Here is a 24,230-nt window from a genome sequence, read left to right on the forward strand (position 1 = left end):
TCAGACGTAAACAGGAAAGTCACCTCGGTCTCGTTCGTGCCAGTTCGCCCGACTGCTGGCGGGCGAGCTGGGCGATGAGTAGAAGTCGGGTCCTGTCGGGCTGGTGTCCATGTTCTCGTCCATGCTGACAGTTTTGGGCCTTTTGCTACGACACACAGAGACGTTTACGGATTAGATGTGTCTAATAGGATCGGGTGAATGTCTCGTCCTGTGGAATTTTGGGAAAGACAATATCACTCATTTTGCGATACATCCACTCGTGCGTCCATTCGTCCTCTAAAGGGGTTCCCATGCATCCAAAAGACAGCAGAGAAAAGTCAAAAGGCTGTGATGACGTGTCAATCAATAAAAACAAAAAAAATTAAGGGTGGCTTTCCTGGTATCGCAACTACACTGCCCCTTGTGGCCGCCAGTGGTACTGCTCCGCTTCACCCGTAAACTAATAAATCCTTAACTTACCTGAGAAGACTCATATCTGTGTGCTAAACGTGAAGCTATCGCTAAAGATGCTTCACCTAGCTTAGCATAGAAACAGCTAGCTTAGCTGTGGTTGTATGTTTAAAATGCCTCATATTAAAAACGGAGCTTCAGCTTAGAACAGTACCGGGACGGCAACGTCCTTCACCCATTTATTTGATTGGTACGCTAGGCTAAGCTAGCTACACCATCACCATAGCAACGTATGCTATATTACGAGACGGAAATATGCTGTTTACCTGCCCGGGGGGGAGGACAGGGAGCGATGCAGCCCCACGCTGGAGTTCAGGTCGTGGTAGTAGGGTTGACTCGGCATGTCGGCCATGGAGAAGTTCACCGCCGCGCCGTGGGTGATGGGCACTGGGGGGGGGGGGGGAACACAGGTGGTCAAGATGCGCCGTCAGGTCGGCAAGTACCGCAAGTTTCATGCATGTGCGTCTGTTTTTAAATCTGGTGTTTACGAGGACACCCCTCTAAACCAAACACACGCTTCCTCCCACCCTCGTCTCCTTGAACCGCGATCTCCGGCAGGACGGGAGTCGTGGGCCTCCTCGCGGTCGAGGTGAGGGATATTGTTTCCACCGAGCGCCGGCGCAGGGACAAAGGGAGCTCGCCAGCCTCCCGCTCCTCATCTTTCCCTCCCCCCGAGCGAGGCCCGCCAGGGCGCCTGCAGCGCCGGCGGTCGCTCGGTTTGGAGTCGATGAGAGGATGGAGTGTGTGGCGTCGTCTGTTGTGGTCTGAGGTTCACCACTGGCACGATCCCTCCGCCAGCCTCCGCCCTGGCAGCCCAACCGCGGCCCCTGGCAGAGGCCCCCCCCTTAGCCGCCGTCTGCGCAGGAATGCATTCGTCCCGAGGACACTGAATGCAACGCCATTGTTTTGTGCTTTTGGTCCCATTTACAGTCTAGGATCGCCCCGGTTTCATCTTGTTATCATAATCCGAGCTTTTAAGATCTGGAACACCCCCCGAACCGGAGGATGACCTCACCCTCGCTCGGAAACAAAGCGAGACTCTCATCTGTCTGTGCGCGCCCACGTTTCTCTTGGATCCCGTTGCATTCACCCGTGTCGCGGTCTAAACGCCGGGTCGCATGCAGGAGTTCAAAGAACGTCTAGAACCGGGACAGGAGCGCGATGACGGACGAGCGACCCGCTCGGATGTCTTTTCCCGGGGAGGGACCGGCGGGAGCGACTGAGTTCCTGCGTGTCTGTCGACCTTTTTAAAATTCCAGCTCTCCTTCAGAGGGCTTTGGTTGAAATCGGGGTTTGGTCACATGAGAGCAAAACACGCCGGCATAGCCACCATCTGGAGGGGGTGTGGGAGGGTGGAGGGTTGAGGGGGGGGCAAATTAAGCGCTAAACAAAAACACAGCCGTTCAAAAGGATATTCAATCTCTGGGCATTGAAAGGAGAAGCTCCTGCCTTTCAAAGCGTGACGTATGAAGTGAACGCTGATACAGCAGGTAAACAACAGCTAATCGGCTAACGCTAAGGATGGCGGCCGTCGAATCAGGACGACCACATTTATTGAATGATTTAATCTGATCTGAAAAATAAAATAAAATCACATTTAAACTGTTAAACCAGCAGAGACTATTAGTTATTTTCCTGCACTATAAGGCGCACCTAAAAGCCTTTAATATTCTCAATTTCTTATAATTCAATGTGATATATATATGGAAAAAAAGTTGTATAGTACAAGCAAACCTTGGTTTTTGAACGCTTTAGACATCAAACAAATCGGAATTCGACCAAAAAATATGGAATTTGGAAGTTGGAACAATTTGGAACAAAATTTGGAAGTCGAACGTGAAACAAACGCCTTTTTCTCGCCGCCAAGCGCGAGAACAGGCGAGAAAAGTCGAGAAAAGTCGAGAGAAAACATGACGGTAATGTGCTTTTTATTTTAGTTTAGTTTATTCAATAAGTTTTCACTTAATTTGCGTTCCATTGCCTATGGTAAGAGTTATGGTACCGTAAACTTCTGTCCAAAAGACGACGGTAACTCGTACCTTAGGCTAACCTGATTACGTTGGGTTTTTTCTTTTTCTTTCTCGTGTTTGCTCCTTTTTTTTCCTCATTTCTGATATGTTTCATTACTATACAAATTGATGTATAAATGACATCATGAAATAACATATGTTGAAAAAAGGTAGTTTTCTAGCTTGTTGGAACGGATTAAGACCATTTACATTATTTGTAATGGGGAAAAATGCATTTGGAATTCGAACAAATCGCTATTCGAACAGCCTTCGGGAACGAATTGCGGTCGGAAACCGAAGTTTGCCTGTAGACATTTCATTAAAGATGAGTTCTCAGATGCGTTTTATAATCCAGTGTGCTTTATGTAGGATTTTTTTTTTTTTAAATAGTCCATTCATTGAAGGTGCCCCTTATAATCCAGCGCACCTTATAGTCTGGAAAATACTGTAAATGAGCTCCAGTGGCCTCGATTGATCTGTTCCTTTGGATCCCTTCAAGCCGGTTGGCTGGGTTTTTTTTTTTTGGGGGGGGGGGGACGACAACCATCAACGGATTTTGCAGATGCCAGACGTGTCTGTACACATAGAGGTGATCAAAAGAGCTCCCATTGTGAGACCAGACCGGCCCAACCGGACTTACCGTCGCGTCGCGCCGCGGCTCAGCGCGTCATGTTTCAGGTGAGATCCGCAGAGAATATTGCCTGCACGCGCTAACGTGTTTCAGGTGTACTTCCATGTTGGGACCTCGACTCCGTGGCCGCGTGGGCGTGTCCATACTCGCAGCTTAAACGCTGCTTATGGGACTCCGGTTGCCCTCGTTTGATTCGGCGGATTTTTGTTCCTGGTGTGGGCGTGATCAGTCACGGCTGATGAAATAACACGTCACGCAGGTGAGGAAGAGGAGACGAGGAGGCGGCGTACTTACTTCTGGACACTCGCACCAGTTCGGTAACACTGAAGACTCCTGATTTGATGAAGCTGTCCTCCAGGTAGACTGAAAACGGGGGGCAAAAAGAGAAGCGATCAGTCGTCACCCCCACCCATTTGTGGTGAACTTATCGAGCCGATCTGAATAAACATCGGATCAAATATTTCTGTCATCGTTTCTCGTGAAGCGTTAATCATCTGAACTCCCGTGACGTTCTGTAACCAGCCATACGTGTGAAGGACACAGCTAGCATTATCTTTTAGTGGCGCTGACGAGATGACACGTCCCCCCCCAGGCCTCACAAATCTGCAGCGGGACCAGTCATTAAGTAAACTTCAGGCTTTTTAAATACTTTGAACAATTTTTTTTAAAAACATGCTCACGGCGGCTGTTTGAGGCTGGAATTCAAATTTGTAACAAATTATATATATTTTTAAATTCTCAAACAGTGACAAGGAAAAGTCGTTAATGAGCACACAAAGAAGGAAGAGCCAATGGAGCCCCCGACGTCAGAAAATATTACATTAAATTATTATTAAAGAAAATCAATTAATTAGAGGGAAAAGGAAACTGTTAATGATTATTTTAATCCTTACATCTTATTAAAAAAAAATATTTTCTTAGTTTTTTTCATAGATGTCGTCCCAGTTGGATGACGTCCAAGAAAAATTGTACAAATTTGATTTTTAAAAAAAGCACCATTTTAGAAGAAGTAGTTAATTTTTTTTCCACTATTAATTAAATTTTTTTTTCTGAATTAAAAAAAAAAAAGAAGAAGTTTCACTGTTTTTGTGATCGGCTTTAATAAAAGTCACTTTTGACGCCCTTAATCAAAGAATAACATCTGCTGTAATGTGATTTAGCATTTTAATACATTTTGTTTAATATAACAATATAATATAATATACTTATACTTAATATAATATACTACATTTTCTTTTCAAGTATCGTCACCCAGTCGTGATTAAAAAAAACCAAACATCAGTGTCGAAGGACTTTTCAGTTTAAAGAGATTGTAGTTTAAAAGAAACGTCAATTTTCTTTTCGGTTGAACCCACAGGACGAGTTTGTGTGTGTGTGTGTGTGTGTGGGGGGTGACACGCAGACCTGCTCCGCCCATTTGATCAAATACAGTAGTACAATTTAATACCTGTCAATATTGATGGGTATTCAAAGCTCTGGAACCGAAGGGAGGACCGGCGGCTGCGACCTTCGACTCATCCATTATATTGAAATGGGATTTGGCGTCGCTCGCTCTAAAAAAAAAAAAACCAACCGCTTGGAGTTATTTTTAGCGACGGTCGTATCTAATTATAGCGTGCTCTTATTTCTCACGCCGTCGCCTTTTGCTGGAGTCTGTGTGACCCGTGCAGAACAATCATCAGGAGCCGCCAGTGGAGTCTAAGAGCCAGACAGGTTATTGACACCCAAATGAGTCCGACGCGGCTTTATTGCGATGCCAAACGCGCCCGTTGCCGTGCCAAACAGGCAGGCGGGCGGACGGCTCGATTGGCAACCTGCAACGCCCAACGTCTTCAGCGATCCGACGGCGTTTTGCCACTTTGCAGGCCCTCCGAGGCCTGAGTCATTGGCTCGCCGGCGTGTTTTCCTTGGCACCTGCGTCGGCAGGACCTGCTGGAGGTAGAAAACTAATTATGATCCCCAAACTATTTGCATTCCAGCTCTGTGACGACACGGCGCGGGTCAATCCAGACGAGGCGATGGAGATCGCTGCTCCGCTTTGCTGACTCAGCATCGTCACGCTCTACCGAAGAGGCGCGATCTCCGCAGGTGCCCTTTTTATGTCGGTTTTCGCCGCGTGTTCGACGTCACCCCCCTTTACCGTGACGGCGGTTTCAATTCGAGACGCGATCGTCCTAGCTGGAAAAATCTTTGTGCGTTAGATTGTTGAAGCCGTCAGAGCGGCGTGGCGTGCGCGGCGCCGTTTGTTCAGCGTTCAGCTTAAAGCCTTCCTATTGGTTGGCTGCGTGTCAGGACAGCGTCTGTGTGCTGAAGCGTGTTCAGGAACACTGGAGCGATGACAGGAAGGAGGATGGCTACCGCCGCACATACCTGGAAGAGGGTTCTTGCCTGGCTCATTGTTACTGGGACTTCCTGACTGCTGCGAGTCTGCAGACACAAACAGAGATGGGAGGTGGGGGGGGGTGGTCCTTAGTGAAGCAGCAGGACAAAAACATACCATCAGCATGACGCATTTCTCTTTTTAGCATTCGATATTTATCCCGTTAGCAATAATAAGGGAATTGAAAAAAAAAAAAAAAATCGAATAAAAACACATGAATCTGGGGAACTACTGGGGTGACGGGAATTTTAACCGGAATATCCAGGTCCGTTTAAAAAGATGCTTAAGTTCAAGGGAATACAGCAGAGTCATAGGTCAAGAAAGTCGGAAATCAAGATTCCTTGATGTAAAATTACTTGAGTACGTCAGCCACGATTGCTAGTGAGACGATGTGCGTTCGATGACTTCCTGGATGCCTGCATGTTTTTTTCCGCATCAACCTATCAGGCATCGCCGTACGTCAACCTAGGTGGCGCTGTTTGAACAGCGTTAGCGTTAACGGAAGGCAGACTGTAGAAAAAGAAAGGAAGAGGTGGAATTTTTTTTTTTTTTTTTTGATGTCCTGGTTTGACGTCTTCAGGGTGGGGGCCATCGTTCTAAAGCGGTTTTCCTACGCCGGTTGATCGCGGGTGTCGTGTGACAGTAAAAACTGTCTGGCGTTAAAATTTATATGACAAGTTTCAAAAGAAACAATACAAAAAAAAAAAAAAAAAAAAACCCAGCTGAACTCAGCGAGGCCTCGTCACCCCGGGGGCAAGAACTGAACTACTGCCGTTCTGTACCTGAACGCAACCCCTATAATGATCCGAGGCGGTCCAGGTCTGCACACGTCCCGCGACAAAGAGCGCCCCACCCTACCCCCCCAATCGGACCCGGCGTGGAGATAAAGATCTACTCGTTTAGCAGCAGAGAGAGGAGACATGAACTTAGATACCCCCGCCTTGAAACAACAGCCTCTTTCCTGCCTCAGCTCTCATGAGCTGCATTAAAGGCAATGGAGGGAGAGGGCCTGGGGGGGGGCGGGGAGAAAAAGAAGTTGATTTATCCTTTTCTTGTTCTCTCTCTGTGTCTCTCTCCCTCTCTCTCGTCCCCCCGCTCCTAAATTCGACTATTAAACAGCACTGTAAAAACAGAATGTTCTTGGCCGGGACTCAACAATGACAAAGTAGGGAGGGAACAGGACCATACGTTAAGAAGGAGAAGAGGAAGACCAAGAAACACCCCTCCTCCAGTATTCTTAGCCCTAACTACACTAAATGTGGTCTTAGAACACGGTACTTAAACGGCGCTTCTGGAAACCGCACAAGGCCTGATGGGTAAATGGCGGTTCGGAGCGGCAGCGATTGATAAAGAACGACGGCGTCTTGGAATTTGCTTGATCAATAATCGCGAAACTCTAAAAAAAAATTTAAAATTATACATCTCTGAGAAATGACGTTTTTTTTGTTTTTGTTTTTTTTTTTCTCAAAAAGGTCGGACATCAACTGGAAGTTGTACACGAGTCGTTCGCTTCAGCAAAATTGCGAGTTTTATTTGGCTCACGCCCCCCCCCCCCCCCCTTGGCGCGCACACGCGTGTGCACGCTCGCACACAACCACCGACGCAACGGCATGTAAAGTAGCTTTTGTGGGCGAGTCGAGGTTTGTGTAGACTTGGCACAAGTACATGTCCATAAAGTGATTGCAGGGAGCTCAGTGGATGCAACCCCCCCCCCCCACACACACACACACACACACACCCAAGCCCCCGATCCACCGCCGTCCCTCTTCCCCCCCATCCCACTTTCAGAGTCATCCATCAGTCTAGTTGCGACTGCCAACTTTATGCTTGCACCCTGAGAACTGCTGAGAGGGGAAGAAACGGCCGGGGGGTGGGGTGGGGGGCGGAGAAGAAAAGAACGCCAGAGACGGAGCGAAGAGGAGGTGAGCGCTGAAAAGGTGGTCGGACGAGGAGGTGGTTGGTTGGTGGGGGGGGGGGGGGCTGCGAGGAGGTGGAGGTGGGAGAGGGGGCGCCGCTTCGGTTGGGTCTGATCAGAGTTTCTACTTCTCCGTCTTTGAGGGCTGAACAGGCAGACATGACAAAAAGAGCAGATGGCGGCGGCAATTAGAGATCCCAGGCAGCATCTTCCAGCATGAGGACCCCCCCCCACCCCCCAACGTAGCACCAGGAGAGACCACCTGGATGACTCAAGGTGGGATGCAAACATATGGTGCATCTGCCAGGCCGGCGCCGGAGCTAGAAACAACCCCTCTGTTGCTTTACATTCTACCTCTGACCCCAACGGGGGCGGCTGGCGTTCCTTTCTTTGAAGGGGGGGAAGGGGGGGGGTTGCATGGTTTGGGGCTGCACTCGATCGTTCGTTCGTTGGTTGGTTCGTTGGGACCTGTGGTGCGGTTATGTCTACTTAAAGCTCTAATTGGAGGCTAATCACCTCTACTGCTCAACAGGTCTGGGAAATGAGCCTCGGGTTAAAAAACACCAGAAGTATGAATTATTCGTGAATTCCGCATCCGAGGAGATGCTCCGTTATCCGATCCGGTTTTTTCAAACAAACGGCGCAACCTGGAAATAAACACACACACATGAACACACACACACACACACACACACACACACACAGTCGTGGCCTTTTCCAAAAACAACATTTCTTGGCACCCTCCCACCCGGCGCGGCCACTTGTTTAAATAAATAAACTGATTCGTGAAGGAAGCGAAGGAACGTATGAATCGGATTGTCTGCTGTTACTCAGCAAAGAAAAAAAAAGAAGAAAAAAAAATCAGCAGCAGAAGAGAGGGCTTGTGGGTATTTTGGATGTGTCCGCGAGTTCTAACACCTTCTTGTCCAATGGGATTCTTATCATACCGCCGCAACCATTAGGGCAATTAGGGGTAATGGCAACAGGAATCTGGCCGGGCGAGAAAGTTTCTCAGTGTTTCTGAGGTTTCTCCACGCTCAAGCGCGTCGCTCGCCTGAATTTTATAATCACTAAAACGCTCACACACTCTCGCTAACCCACCCCCTGGTTTTTTTGGCACGCTACCCATTCCGATCCCGACGCATGCACACACACACACACACACACACACATACGAGCGGCGTGGATCGAATTAGCCACATGGTTGAAGAAACTTTTTTTTTTTTTTTTTTTACACGTTTCTTTACCCGCAAACGGTTGCAGACACGTAAAAAGATATCCTTGACGGGCAAAGAAAAAACAACCCCAAAACAAAACAAAACAAAAAAAAAACGCGTCACGCACACGCGCCACACGCACGCCCTGCAGATGCATACCGCTGTCGACATTTCAGGAGAAGCCTGTCTGGCAGCCATTTTACGCAGAGCGGGATTCTGTGCACATGTATAGCTCTCTGGCTGCCAGAGGCATGGGTCCCGAGCCAAGACGCATTTCAGCAGCCCGGAGGGGGGGGGGGGGGGAGGTAACGCGAGGCGAGGCAAGGGGAAGGGAGGTTAGCGAGAGAGGAGAGAGGGGTGGGAAACAGAAAGAGAGAGGGGGGTGGGGGGCTGAAAAATATCGACCTAATTACGGCGCGGCTCCGACGCGTAACGCTTCAACAATACAGCTGCTCCTGAGTAAATATTTGATGTGGCCGGGCGGACTTTCTGCCGCACGTCCTCCCGCTTTCCTTTCCTGTTCTTGTGTCCCTGTTCTTGTGTAAAAAAAAAAAAAAAAAAGCCGACATGTGTTACGTACGCCGCCGCCGTTGCCGGTCCTGACGTTGCACGCACAGGCGGTGGTACATGTGCCGGTATGGAATGCGTGTGTACTTTGTACCATGTCCTGTTCTGTTCCTGGTTTCTATCACCCGCTGCTTCAGCGATGACCTCATCGTTCCTCAGGGCCGGCGTCCAATCGCCAACAGAACCTGCTCCCTTTCCCGAATCTTTCTCTTTCTCCTTCTCCTACTCCTTCGTTATCCCCGTCTCCGCAACACTATCCGTACTCCGTTGTATCTTTTCGTACCAGTGTGTGTGTGTGATGTTTGGAGCGGATGGGTGACAATATCCTCTTATCCGATGCGAGGGATGATGGGGATGTGGGCGCCCGGGTGAGGGATTTCCCAAACCACGGAGACTATACGAAACCACGGAGACTATACGAAACCACGGAGACTATACGAAAACACAGAGACTATACCAAACCACGGAGACTATAAGAAACCACGGAGACTATAAGAAACCACGGAGACTATACGGAACCACGCAGACTAAACGGAACCACGGAGACTATACCGAACCGCGGAGACTATACCGAACCACGAAGACTATACCGAACCACGGAGACCTTACGAAACCACAGAGACTAAACGGAACCACGGAGACTAAACGGAACCACGGAGCCTATATGGAACCACGGAGACTATACCGAACCATGGAGACTATACGGAACCACGAAGACTATACCGAACCACAGAGACTATACCAAACCACGGAGACTATACCGAACCACGGAGACTATACCGAACCACGAAGACTATACCGAACCACGAAGACTATACCGAACCACGGAGACTATACCGAACCACGAAGACTATACGAAACAACGGAAACTATAAGGGGTCGAGTAAGAGGACGGGTGTCGGAAAGTTGACAAGTTGCCTTTTTAGTGCAAGTCCCAGGGAATGTTTTCCTTCCTTCAGGAATCATTTCTAACCCTAACCAACCACAACATCCCATAACATCACATCCTAATTCTGTTATCTCTTTCTTAAAGGTATCTTATCTCCTCCTCCGACAGTTTTGCGTCGCTTGAGCGTTTCCTCCTTCAAATGCCGGCGCTCTTTCTTCGATTTGCACACCGTTCTGTTGGAGGCCCTCCCTCCACTCTCATTTTCTGTTTCCATCTCTTTGTCTCTCTATCTCTCTCTCCTCTCCCTCCCCACTGCTTTTGTTGTCTAAACAAAGTGGCCTTTATCGGGATGAGCCGCAACCCAAACAGCCCAAACAAAAGATACGGGCGAGGAAATCTGCCCGCAGAAAAGGGAGGATCTTATCGTGCCAGTCATTGTGTGCCAGGCTGCCAACTGGCGATGCCCCCCCGCCGTCCTACCCCTCCCTGCTTGCACACGACACATTCTGGCATCCCAGCCCCCCCCAAACCCCAACTCCCATCCGGACTCCGGCTAAGGGTTGGCACCTGACCCGATCACAACGGTGTTAACGTTCACTAAAAACGTCCGGCTTTAAACGGCTGATGGTTCGCAACCACTTCCTGTTTTCTTGTTGTGTTGTTTACATGCCACATGTTCCCAATTTTAATCCCACGGACGACCGAGAATGGGATTCCTGCTTTCTTGTGCCCTTTCACCTAGGGGACAACAGGACAGAAGACGATTGAATTTATCGGCTCCTTCAATCAGAACAGTGGAAGAGGACTCAAAAGCTCCGCCTCCTGAATCGAATACTTCTCCTCGCCATCCGATTCACGCGCCGTCAGGTTCGCCGTCAGCGTTCCTTCGACGGCGCAGCGCCGTGCCGACCCAGACAAACCTAAACTATGCACCCCGACTGTGTGACACGGTAATGATTATCTTATAATTGTTACAAGGCGGGTATTTCTTATTGGCTTACAGCAGCACCTGGTAATCCAGATAGCTGCCCTATCGGATTACTGGAACACACACACACACACACACACACACACACACACACACACACACACACACACACACACTCGGAGAAAGTGAGAAGGACAAAGTTGAAACGTCTGAGAACAATGACATGTTCCCTTCTTTTCTCCAAACCAGACACCATAGGCGTGTTCAGTGGAGACACACACACACACACACACACACACACACACACACACACACACACACACACACACACACACACACACACACACACACACACACACTAGGACTGTCAGGGTCTTGAGAATCATGGAATCAAGTGGGATCACAGCCCAGCCCAGAACAATGAGGACCCACGTTGATGGTGTAGCTTGTATCTTCGTGCAAAGTCGCCACCGCCGCCCCCATTGGTGTACGTTAGTTTCCGATCTGACCACGCTAACGACTCTTTCCGAGCGCCTTCCTCTCGCTCGACTCTCACGGCGGTGAAAAGAGGAGGACAACGGGCTCCTCATTGAGGTCAGCAAACGGCGTGGACAGGGAGGGAGCGCATTGAGCGGCGAGCGGGCCTCCAACAAGGGGCTGAATGGCCTGATGGGTCATTAGCCGGAAAAACCTGGCGAGTACAAAATGATACACAACCACCAAAAGCAAAGACCAGACGAGGGTTAACCCATCCAAATTCAACTACCCCACCTTTTAATTCCCAAAATTTACTTTTGCCCACCTCTACGCCGACGCTACTAGCGGCACCGTCGCCGCGTCCTGCAGGGAGGCTGGAGCCCTACGCGTCGTCCTACACGACACAGCGGCTCGTCTGTCCCGTGAAAAATGAGGAGGCTGCACCCCCACTTTGTTTGCGCCTCCTCCCGCGCCCTGGCTTTGTTTGTCAATGCCTGCTTTTGTTTTTCCCCTCCTTCTTTCTCCTTTCTATTCCTGTCGTTTTCCTTTTTAGCGGCCTCCGTGCACCTGCCGCCGGCCGTCGCTCGCAGCGATGGCCGCCTGAGGATAGCGAACGTACTTACAAGGCTAAATATTCAATCTTTGGACTTTTTTTAACGACCAAACAGCCCCGACTGACAAATTCATAGCATCCTTGAAAATTAGCATTTTCAAGGATGCTTACGGATTAGCGGGTTTTTGTGAAAGTGCGGCCGGTCTCACCGCTCACACGTTTAATCAGCGTCACGTCTGGCCTGTGAGAAAGAAAGTTTGCATCTGCGTTGAAACAATGGGCCCATCAATGGGCAACCTCGGCATCTTTTTTGGTATGCGCCAAACAAACAATTAGCTTTGTTGCGGCTTAATTGACTGGCAGGACCGGGTGGCATTTACATTCGCCCGCTGTTGCCACCCTGCCATTCGACGGGCCGGGGGTGCAAAAAAAAAAAAAGAATAGGTCCATGCGAGGGTGGAAGGTTGGGTTATGTCTCCGCGGATCGGTGGCAAACTTCCAAGCGGGAGGGGGGTGTTTTGTTTTTTTTAATGCACGGCTGTGGAGGAAGGAGGAAGGAGGGAGGACGAGACTATAGATTTAATTATGCATGCGTGTTCGCTCATTCATTTTAGTGGTGGGAAGGGAAGAGACGGCAAAGGGGAAGGGGCGTGCATTGGGAGGGTTGGGAGGGGGGGAGGACCAATGACATTCCGTTGTTGTAGTCCTCCTCCTCCCACACACACACACACACACACACACACACACACACACACACACACACACACACACACACGGACTGTCTGGGAGCGAGCTGCTATAGGCTAATGAGGTGACACTCACCGTCTGGAGACTAGCCAAAACAGTCCATTAACTCCTAGCCAGTAGTTAAGAGGAGAAGAAGGAGAAAGGTGGTGGTGGGGGGTTGGGGGGAGGAGAAAAGAGGAGGTGGGTGAGGCAGGGAAGGGGGGGGGGAGCACGCAAGGGAGGAGAGGGGGAAAAAAAAAAGTCTGAAGTCTTTCAGGATGTGAGGGTGGGGGGTATTTTTTTGCAGTTTTGTAGTTGTGAATGAATCAGCGGGGTGGCTGGTAGAGTGGGGTGGGGTGGGGTTGTGACTGGTGGTGGTGGGGGGGTGTGCACGAGTGTTCACCGTCAGTGATTGTGCTCTACGGAGGCAAAGTGGGACTCGGAGGTGCTGGGACGGGTGGTGGAAAGAGCGAAAGGACAAGGGAGATAGATCCAAACACCCCCCACCCGGTCAGGCAGACAGACCTTTGACAGAGGAGCTCTGTGATTCGCCTCTTTCATCTGCAGACACCCCCCCCTCCCAACCCCCCATCCAGTTGGATAATTATGAGACAAATGCTCCGGACCCCCGCTGCTTGAGTGGCAATGGGCATGGGAGGCCAGAAACACTGAGAGAGGGGTTCCAACCTGCACTTCTGGACCGGTCTAGAGGGAAGGGGGTGGTGGTGGTGGTGGTGGTGGTGGTGGGGCAACGGGAATGAGAGATGGTGGGGGTATTTAGGGGTCTGGGAAATTCCCTACTCTCCCAAGAGAGAGATGTTGGCCCACAGATCACAGTTCAGGGACAGTCTGGTAGTGATACTAGCGAGGCTTAACCGGTTTAATCCGCTCAACTCCTTTCAACTTCCACGCAGAAACCAAACGTCCGGTTCAAAACTAGCGCCTGCTTTTCAAGCAGATCTTCCTGGGAAACATCCCAGCTGCCGGGGTTTATAGCCGGCCAGGTTCACGTGGCGTCGGTTCAGACGTTTGTTTGATGGTTCTGGCCTGCGCCGATAAGAACGCGCCGTACTCGCACCTACGCCCTTATCGCACGCCGACCGCTCTAGCCGTGGTGACGGCCTGAAGCGAAAGCCGCATCCACCGCAAAATTCCGTTGAGTCCAAAGAGATTTATATGAAAACGAATTCAAAATTACGTTTTGAATAGAAAAGAAAAGCGGAAAACCCTTTCTCGCATTGGCGTTTCCGGAGCTTTATGTGTCAAAAAAAAAAAAAAAAGCCCAAATCGATGGCAAAGTTGCTCCATCTTGACTCAGGCCTGCGTAATGTGTGTCTGTGAGGCCTCTGCCAGCGATGTGTCAGTGATTGTCAGCGCTTACGACCGCGTCAGGCCTCGGCCAAGAGGAGTTTCCCACCGGCGAGGGCGGCACGCCGAGCCAGCGCCACTGGGCGCTCCCTCGCGGGGCAGATGGCTCCCCTCCAGTTGGGCGGGAGGCCACCGAGGATCCACTGCCACCCATCGCCGCTGTTTGCGCTTCCCGAGCTGTGCCAAGCGAGTTGCGGTGAGGCGCACAAAAACACACACGCACACACACACACACACACACACACACACACACACACACACACACACACAAGTACAAACACACACCTTAAACCGGTGGATGTGGAAGGAGGAATTATCCGATCGCGGAATGCTACCACATCTAAGGCCAAAACTTGGCCCGACGCAGACAAAGAAACACAAAGCCTGCACTCATTCAGATGATTTTGCTGGCACTGCTCTACTGGAATGGGACAGACTGCAGAAGGGGGGGGGGGGAATCAACCACAGAGTTTAATGTGTCATTACAAGCATAAAAACATACGACTGACGTTGCCAACAGTTGTCCGTCCGGTTTATTCTCGACATCACGACTCAAGAATGGAATGAATCAGCAAGTGCAAAACGAGCCTGTTAGCTTCCTCCTTTAGCGTAACGACGTCAGAGATTGCTACCAAAAGATACGTCTGCAGGAAAGCCGTCATCAGATATGTTTGCTTGTTTTCTTCGTGACGACATTCCCGACTTAAGTTCGTTTTCCCGCAATATTACATCAAGCCCAAATCCGATCAGGTGATGCTTCAGCCGTGATAATCTATATCTTCATTTATATTTGTTTATTTACTTTGACCTGGACTCCAAAGGCAGGCAGGAAAAGGGGCACAGCTCTGGAAACAAGGCTACACTGCCCCCGATGGCTCCGAGTGGAACTGCAACCATCTCCATTTACGTCTGCAAGCTTTTAGAAAACCTGCAGGAATTCCAGACGAAACAAACGCGGAGGCCACCATCTGCATCTGTCTTTAGGGGTTGAGCATAAATGAGCCTTTACGTCTAATAATACCCACAACTTTCTTAGCGTCCTACTCCAAATCGCGCGGTAATGATGGAAAGATGTTTAAACTCCTCGGGCCTGAATGTTGTTCAGATGCAGCGGGCTGACGGAGGAGCCTGCTGGCGGTTTAAATGCCGGCTGCATGCCGCATGGCCAATAAAACCCCTCCTTTCCTGTTAATGAGCCTGGGGAAGGGGCTCTGGGAGGCCCCCAGTCAGCGCTGGCTGGCCTGAATCAAAGCCTCCGTTGGGATCGAGGCTAGGGGGGCGAGGTTCGGGTGTCTCCGCTGGCACAAGACCAGGGAGGGAAGGTTTTAGGGTACCAGGGCCCAAACCGCCGCTCTTAAAGGGGACGGTGTCGGCGGTTGTCCGTGAGTCGCGGCGGCAGGTAAAGCGCCTCAGACGTTCGCAGAGACGCGGTTTTACAAAAACAGCATCGTAAAGCCGGTTCTCACATAACTCACGGGCGAGTGACAGCGGCTGTGACCGCCACAAGGTCAGATAGTTGGCCGCCATCCAGAGCTCGTTCGCCCCTCGCGGACCCTCCGACCGTCTGGGGGGGTGCGCGCGAGGAACAGCAGTTAAGGTGCGAACTATCTTTGCTCTTCGCGGTTGTGACTCCCAGATGCCCAACTGAAGCGCAGACGTCCAGGGACTCCATTCAGTCGACAGCCCGTCGCGCCCCACAACAAAGCACCGCATAATCATGACGGAACATCGCCCTGTTCTACGGGATTGTTTGATCTCTCAGGTTAAACAGAATATTCTCTTTGCCACGCCGCAAAGTGCATAATTTGTAAATCATACTGGAGCTGGTATTCACAGCCGGGGAACAGGAGGGAGCGCTTGATTCCACATTCCTGGCAAAAAACAGAGCGAATCTGTTCTGTGCTACTAAGGCCTGCCGGGGCAGCCCCCTCCGCCACTGCAGCAATAACAACATGTGGTTTGGCTTCGCAGCACCAGTTTACAGTGGGAAGGCGGGAGGCGCTAAATTAATTTCATATTCTGTTGTTTGAGAGACATAAACAACGTCACAGCCAAAAGAGAGAGAGACGGCCACATGGCCGGAGCGACGCTACGTCAGCAGCTTCTCCGATTTTAGGGAAGGTCGAGATGCACCGAGGTCGACGTCATCTTTAAACGTCCTGAAGGAAAAAGAGACGATTATTGATTGTTTCCTGTTTTTATTTTTGCTTGATCTAACATCTTCCGATCGCCGTTTTTAGTCGGCGTTCCCAGATTGTTCCCCTTTTAGTTCCCCGTCTTTCCCCTTCTCAGATTATTCCCACCTGGCACAAATTGTCCGATACTCCCCGTGCCACCTGTTTGTCATTGTCTCGTCACTCGGCGTATTTAATCGGCGTGATTCCTCCCGTTCACCGTCAGTCTGTCTGCTTTACCCTGCGTTTGTTCTTGCAGGTTATGTCCCCCTTTGATTTGACTTTTTTTTGCCTTACATCTGGACATTCGCTTTTCAGATGACATTCTCGATACGACGAGCTAAAAACGGAAGGCACTGTCGCTCCGCCTCCTCCGAGCTGCTCCGGCTTTTCCCAGGAGGCTCTGGAAGCCGTAATCTCTTAAAATATTTGCACCAATGACGGCAGCGCTCGGCTGCTTCGACACGGAGCGACAGCAGCGAAATCTAGAGGTCAGTTTTTCCATCATTTTTAATTCACCAACAGGAATTCCCCACTTTTTCCCCTGTAACTCGCCTGCCCACACGCCTCCCAGCATGCCTTCCTCCGCTTCCTCGCCCAGTTAGGATCCGTCCACTACCAGGCCCCATCCATGGGGGTGCTTGTGTGTGTGTGGGGGGGCTTTACACCCGGCTCCCGCAGGCCTTTTGCTTTCCACTCGCACAAGCATGTTGTTTTCACTTTATCTCCGATGCCAAGAGTTCATTCACAAAGACCGGTGGGGTGGTGAACGCGAGGACAGTCAGGTAGGGGGTAAATACCGCCGGAGGATCTCCGGGAAGGCAAGGACGGCGGCGGTGTTCCATTTAATATTTCCGGGAGGGAGGAGGTGAAAGAAGATTCGCTCATTCATCGAGAACATCACCTGTCCGTCGTCCAAATCCTGCACGATATCCTCCGACTTCTTCTCCGAACAGAACAACACTCCGAACTTTTCTAACACTGTGCGTCTGCTTCCTCACAAATAAAGAGAAACATCTTTAAATCTTTATTCATACCGCCTGTGTAGGTTCTCAGTTATACAGGTCATGATTCTCCAAAGCTGTTTAAATCAATCCACTGAACTTTAAGAAAGTTTCTTGAAGACGTTTCGCCTCTCAACCGAGAGGCTTCTTCAGTTCTGGTGATGGCCGGTCTTATTCATACCGATCTAACGCCATGGAAACGTCATCTCTGGATATTAGATAGTGTTGAATCATAGGATCTACAATATCAAAGCACTCCAACTTTAATCTCCTGTCATGGCAGCCTAAATAAAACTCCTACCTGCCTACGCTTTCATGCAAAAGGTCGATATTGATGACACAATGGGCTTGTTGCAATCACAGCTCTCTCAAGGTTGGCAGCGCTGCAGGAACACTTCCTGTTCGCGGTGTGGGGCTTAATCCAAGCCACTTGAAGTTGGCAGGGCGTACCTGGAACCGCCTACCCGAAGGACTGCCGCAAACAAGCCGAGCCAGGAAGCCTCGCTGTAAACTACAACGTCTGACATCCATCACTCCAAAAAAAAAAAAAACACCTACGGTTGACTTCAAGGCATTTGTGACAGAAGAAGGAAGTGATGAGCCTTCAATCTTTTATGAGCTAACAAGCTAACATGCAAATTAGAGCGTAGGATGACTCAGACGTGGAGGGTAACCTGTTTGCGTTTGACTGAACGAGTCCAGAGGATTCATTTCCACTCACAAAGCACAGAACTGTGAACGCAAGGTGACTTTTTTTTTTTTAATCAATTGAGGGAGAATTACGCGGATCGTATGACACCATATGGAATTCTTTTTACACATAATGTATTTCCTTTGCAGGCGCTGTGAAAGGCGAGGCCTACAGGGAGTCCTCTTTAGGAGGAGGGGAGGGGAAAAAAAGCTGTATGTATGGCGAGGAGGGGAGGGGAGTGTGTGTGTGTGTGTGTTGGGGGGGGGTGGCCGAGGGGTTTAGCGGGGCGGTCCAAGCACGCTTAGCGAAAATATGCCTCATGCACTCGATGAACTCGGGGGCCTAGGCGGGCTTCTCTCAAGGTTACAGGAGAGGCCTGTGCATGGAGGAGCAGGAGAAAGAAACCATGCGGCGGCGGCGGAGGCGGCGTCCACACGCAATGTTTCCACTGGACGTTTCTGCTGAGTTCAAAACGTTTAAACACCTACCGATACACAACTTTTCCATGTCGAGTTACAAGAATATCTCAACGCAAATTTTTTTTTCCTCCTCGGCGAGTCCCATCGCTGTTGCTCCGATAACGGGAGCGGCGAGCGATCGCCTTTGACACCAGGTTTCCTTCCCTCCTGCCAGGACCCCGGGCCACGTATCCGCTGCCGCACCCCCACCCCCCGAGCACTCGACCACACAAAGGTAGGAAGCGGCCTGCGAGAGCGCCGCGCATTGTGGCGAGGCCACTAAATCACCTCTGGTTTTATCCGCGGGTATTCACGCACATTTGGCCAGAGGAAGCCATCAAGACGACAGAGGTGCGCCGTAAACAAGGGAGGCTATTAGCTAATTGAAGGATATGGAAATGTAGGATGTGCACGCTTCTGATGCGATAAGATTAGCGAGTAAACAAGTTTTCCTTTAAGAATGTTGCCGATTCAGCCGCGTTAACTTTTAAGATCACACACAATCGGGAAGATGAATTATTCAACCGCCACATGTGAAGTTTGCTGGCACCGAGCGCTATCAGCTGTTTGCATTAAAATCAAACAGGACGAGTTCAAATAAAGCAGCGCAACAGATTTTTAAGTTCGTTTTCCCACATTCGACACAAAACGTTTTAATGACTACTGCAGTCTCGACGGTTTTCAACCCACTGAAAAGGAGAACTCATTTTTATGTCGGATGTTGTTATGACTTTGCCAACCTTCATACATTTACTTCAGCGATCCGAGTTTTTTTTCTGTTCAGGCCGAAATTTGCATCAGGGCTCCACGCCTGAACTCAAAGACTGACCCAGGAGTACAAAGAAAAGTTGGCACCAGTAGCTCAAAACCAGAGACGAGACTCAGAAGTTTTATTGTTCTGTGAGAGACAAAACTAAACCGGAAGTTTTTTTAGTTCTACGGATCAGCGGAAAAAAGATCTAAGAGTTCACCAAGATCACCAAGTCCTGGATTATTCACAATCACCTGACTGGAACCCAATAGAAAACCTCTGGTGGGATGGGAAACAGGAATATTCCAGAACTGGAGGAATGGGCTAAGATTCCTTAGAAACTAGAAGCTGGATCTGGATCATACGTAAGAGGTCTTCTGCATTGATTTATTTTATGTTCACATTTTGGTTTTTGTGCAAACCCAAAATTAAAAGATCTTAAAAGTCCACGTCTTAATTGCCTCAAACTGGGTCTGCCCCCTTTATTACATATAAGACATATTAATGACGACACATTCTTGATGGGATACACCGCTTAGAACCCTAAAACCAACACGTCAAAGAACCTCAACTCAGCTCTTGTACCAAAAGCAACGATTTCACCCTAACAGGACAGGGTCAAAGGGCAATAGGTAGTAAACACTCCGCTGAAGGAATTGGTCACTTTGCCTTTCCTGAAGAATTAGCACGCCATTAGCACCTCATAAATGGCCCACTTCTGTGCTTTACAACAGATTAGGCCTGCTTTAATACAAACAGTCAGCCAAGTGATTCGCTGCTATTACAGAGGACGGAAAACAAGGTTCTAGTGTGTCCGAAAGGAAAACGCCAAACAGGACTCCGATGGAACTTCCTCCAGACGGACTTTAACACCAGCTTATTAAAAAGGGACAAAAAACTTTTGCAGCTAATTTACTAAAAAAGCAACTTAGCACAAGATGAAGTGGGTCATTCTGGTGTTGTGATTAAAGTAGGCCTCCGGCTTTGCCCAAGTGGCCGAGCGACAGACTGCAAGTTCGACTTTGCACGCCAAACGCCTTATCGGGCGTCGTTCTGTAAACAAGAGGAGGAGGGGAAAAATATCCCCATCTAACATAATAAAGAGAGCATCAAAGCCGCCATAGAAGGGAATCAGTCGGAGTATTAGAACCCACATGGGGTCGTCAGCGCGATGGCTTAGATGCCACTGGAGAACGTCTTCACGGATGTGATGTGGGAAAACAAATTAAGAGGGATGAGCTCGCACTTGGTGGATTAGTTTTAGATTTATGGCGGCAAGTCGGAAGCAAAACAAAACGAGCGCGTCGATGCAACCGAGCAGCACGCATAGCACGACCACAAAGCAAGTTTATTCATAGGTTTCTCCAGTCGATTGGCGACAGAGAAAGACTCCCGGTGTTACTGAACCTTCTTTGCAACCGCCACACCTTGCATGTATTAAAATTTGCAAACTCATTTTTCACCGTTGACCTTGGCAACTGCGGAACAGCTTGTTCCGTCGAGTCAATGGTAATATGTGTGCTGCGTCTTGACAGCAGATCACTACGGCGAGCAAGCAACCCTGCAGCGAGAGCTCGCTCTGATCAGGGCTCCATACAACAAGGGCGTGGTGAAGGTACTGTGTGTCAGGAACCTATAGACTAAATTCAGTGAGTGCATCTGCCACGCAACCGTGTCAACGAAGGACAAATCTGATACTGGATACGTATCTGCTCTTGGCGACGACCACAACGTCCCTCAACGCCTTGACAGGTTCTTTGCAGGATCGGATCCCGAGGTGTTGCGGACTCCACATGCAAAGAGTATCTTTAGGACCTGACGATCGTGTGAACGACGGCAGCAAGAGAACCGTAATGCCAAGATGTCCTCCGAGTGCGACCCCCCCTTATATAATCCCACAACCTACTTTACGGGGAGAACGCACCCCTCTTTTCCTGACATGTGCATCATTAATCACATTTCCTATCCCTTGCCACAAATATCCATTCCCAAAAGTCGAAGTTATGTGTGTCAAACACGCCTCTCACGCTTCAGAATTTCCACGATGATTAATCTTGAGCATGCTGAAGTATATCAAGTATAAAAAGAAAAAGATTTTAACACGGTTTTAGCTGGCTTACCTCAGTTTCTGGTGTTTCTGTGCGGAACAGAACGAAAACACACTTCTAGAAAGGAAGCCTGCCAGCGTCATTAAAAGAGCACGACGGTTTTTAACTTTAATTTATCCCAACGCCACTTAAAGCCGAGCTCTCGAAATCCTCGCTCAGCACGCAGAGCTGGCACTCGAGACATGAAAGGGCAGCTGCGACGTTTGGTTTACATTATATCATAGTGGTTTCCACATTGTGGCCAGAGGATAAGCATCGAGAGAGCTTTATCTCTGTCACAGGACTCTATGGAATACGTAAACATTACGTGTAATCAGTAATGCAGCGAAATGGCTTGCAGGAAAGTGAAGTGCTTTGGGCGTAAAGCCGCCATCTTCCTCCTTGAGTCCCAGGAAACATAAAATATAAAAAGCGGACAATCCTTCACTTTGATGTTGACTTTTCAGAGTACAGAGGGTTTTTTTTTTATTTTAAATTATAGTTAATACTAACTTAGGTGTCAGCATCCACTCTGCAAGACCCTCCCTCTCATCGGTCCCACGCTCCTGCATCTCTTAACTCTTTCAGGGTGCCATTGTTTCTGCCAGGCGGTACCCCTTTTGTTTTAGACACTCTCTCTCTCTCTGCCTCTCGTCCAGAGCCCAGGTTTTAATATGGTGGCCAATCAAGAGTGATTAAGCATCGCCGAGCACAAACAATGCCAGCCCTTAAATCTCTGAACCCTCTCTAAAGGAGCACTCCATCTGCGGCGGCAGATGACAAACGAGTCCTTGAAGATAAGTCTTCTCCGCGAGGCTTCATCCCACAAACAACCACAGCTCCGAAAGAAGTCCAGAAACAAATAAACACCCAAACAAAGGATGGGAATCGACCTCGTACCTCGCCACTTAGAGAAAGGCGGCGTCTTCAGCTACTTCTGCTTTGTCCACACCCAGACAACCCTTATGCTAGACGTACACTTCTGTTAGCCTCAGCTGAACAACAAAGATAAAATGTCCTCAATCAGGTGCAAAAGATTCCTCAAAAACGGCGCTGCAGAGACGAACACAACCACAGCGCTGGTAAGTGGTCCCCAAGGAAACAACAAATCTTTTCTACCTCCTAAAAAAAATGGGCGATGTCCCAGCAAGGAGTAGAACAAACAGATTAGCCGCCGCCTGAGGCGATATCTTTTGGATATCAGAAAATGAAATTTGGCAAAATGTCCTGCAAAATATTGCGTTTGGCACGTGAAGAACAAATGATGGCGATGCTACATGTGACTCAACAACCCTGAGCTAACACACTAGATGTGTGCAGGTTCTTTCAGGCATGTGGCAACAAGACGATTGGAGGTGAGCTGGATAGCGAGGGCGGCTAATAAATGCCAAGAGGATGTGTGTGCATTTTTTTTTTTAACGCCTAGAGCAAACGCAGTCAAAGTCGACTAAAGTAAATAGATCTTCTATTAATAAGTGTTCACACTAGACCATTTGTGCTGAAAGTTATCCTTCTTTATAAAACACCCCCCAAAAAAAACACAGAATTTTGAAGACACTCCAGCATCCAAGAGACGGAATTAGCAAGGATCACGTTCACATGTAGACACTTAGCCACTCCAAACAAAGAGGAGACAGACATCATCGCTGGGGGGTCGTGGGAGGGAGGAGCAGCGGCTCTGACAACAAGACGTCGTCCGTCTGCAGCCTGCTGCAGCGCGTCAATCAACGCTCCCATCCGACTGGGATCGACTCACGCTGGGCCCCCGAAAACCAGCGACCGCTGCTGCTGTTAGCGGCTCCTGCTTTCAATTTCGCTAAAGTGGGCCGAGTAATGGCTTCAGCGTTTTGTGGTCCACCGCCACATATGGTCCGTGTAGCAATCTGGTCCCGTGCCCCCCCACCCCCCCTCTATCGATTGCTTTGGGACGTGCAGGGAGATACAGGCACAAGGGAGACAGACGCGGCCCCTGGGGGCCAGCCATGAGTTATCGGTGGTTGTGGTGGTGGTGGTGGTGGGGGGGTACATGGGTCTTGTTATGACTGCCATGAGAACTGGGTTCCATCAGGCTACCGCTGCAATCACTGAGTGTGGATTCAACCAATTAGTGTTTTCATACCACTGAGACTCGATGTCATAAAACGCATTGGGGAGGTTGGGGGGGGGTGCGTACTCAAACTCTGCTGCCTTGCCTGAAGTCTCACTCTGGAATTTCAGCTAATGTGTTATAATAAAGGGGTTTTCTACACGGGGGCACTGCGGCCTCCTGCCAACACACGCAATTTAGCCTTAAATGCCATTTATTATGTTGTTCCACAACTTTAAAACCTCGTCTTTATATGTAAAACTATCTATGTTGTGCCTAAACGTCTGGTCATTAAAAACGGTGTAATTGGGGGCGCAGTGGGTACAGCATGGACCTGGGGACCGAGTCCTTTGGCGATGGTCGTGAGTTTGATTCCCAGCCCTGGCCCTTTGCCTCACCTCTTCTGCCCACTTATATCGTGAATCATTTTTCTAATCAATGAAAGGCAAAATTGCTCAAAGAACGGTGCAATTATTGTGAAATGGACAATTGTCTCTCAACAGTTCATGATGTTGTCTTGTTCACGTGCCGCATGCTAGGTTTATATCAGATCTGGGCAAACTACGGCCCACGGGCCACATCCGGCCCTTTGTACGTCCGTGTCCGGCCCACGTCAGGCCAATCATAAATTAAACAAATTATGTGCATTAAACACCACAATTTCAAATCAGTACCAGCTATTCGAAATATGTAATGAAGCACATTTTACAAGGAAGTTGAGAAGAATTAAAGTTATCGTTGGTGTGGCCCTCTGAAACAATTCAAGTTTCTCATGTGGCCCCTTTTAAAAATGAATTGTCCACCTCTGATTAGTTGCTATTAGAAAGATGAATGATTGAGACTGAGAAAGATTTATAAAGCTCTGCACC

At 49.3% G+C, this 24,230-nt stretch overlaps 1 protein-coding gene across 6 annotated transcripts in view; it reads right to left on the bottom strand.

The window, feature by feature from the left end:
* The window catches only part of LOC137590618 (nuclear factor 1 B-type-like), a 54,311-nt gene that overhangs the window by 11,526 nt on the left and 18,555 nt on the right, over positions 1–24,230 (bottom strand). For 4 of the 6 annotated variants that reach the window (XM_068308301.1, XM_068308297.1, XM_068308298.1 and 1 more), the window contains exons 3-6: positions 5,461–5,517; positions 3,385–3,453; positions 717–837; positions 24–145 (exon numbers count right to left, since the gene is read on the bottom strand). In XM_068308301.1, the coding sequence (XP_068164402.1) occupies positions 24–145; positions 717–837; positions 3,385–3,453; positions 5,461–5,517 (369 nt within the window). The remainder of the gene's footprint in view (positions 1–23; positions 146–716; positions 838–3,384; positions 3,454–5,460; positions 5,518–24,230) is intronic. The other 2 variants (XM_068308299.1, XM_068308300.1) reach the window with 1 other exon arrangement.

This window comes from Antennarius striatus, chromosome 23 (assembly GCF_040054535.1).
Source record: "Antennarius striatus isolate MH-2024 chromosome 23, ASM4005453v1, whole genome shotgun sequence".
NCBI lineage: Eukaryota > Metazoa > Chordata > Actinopteri > Lophiiformes > Antennariidae > Antennarius > Antennarius striatus.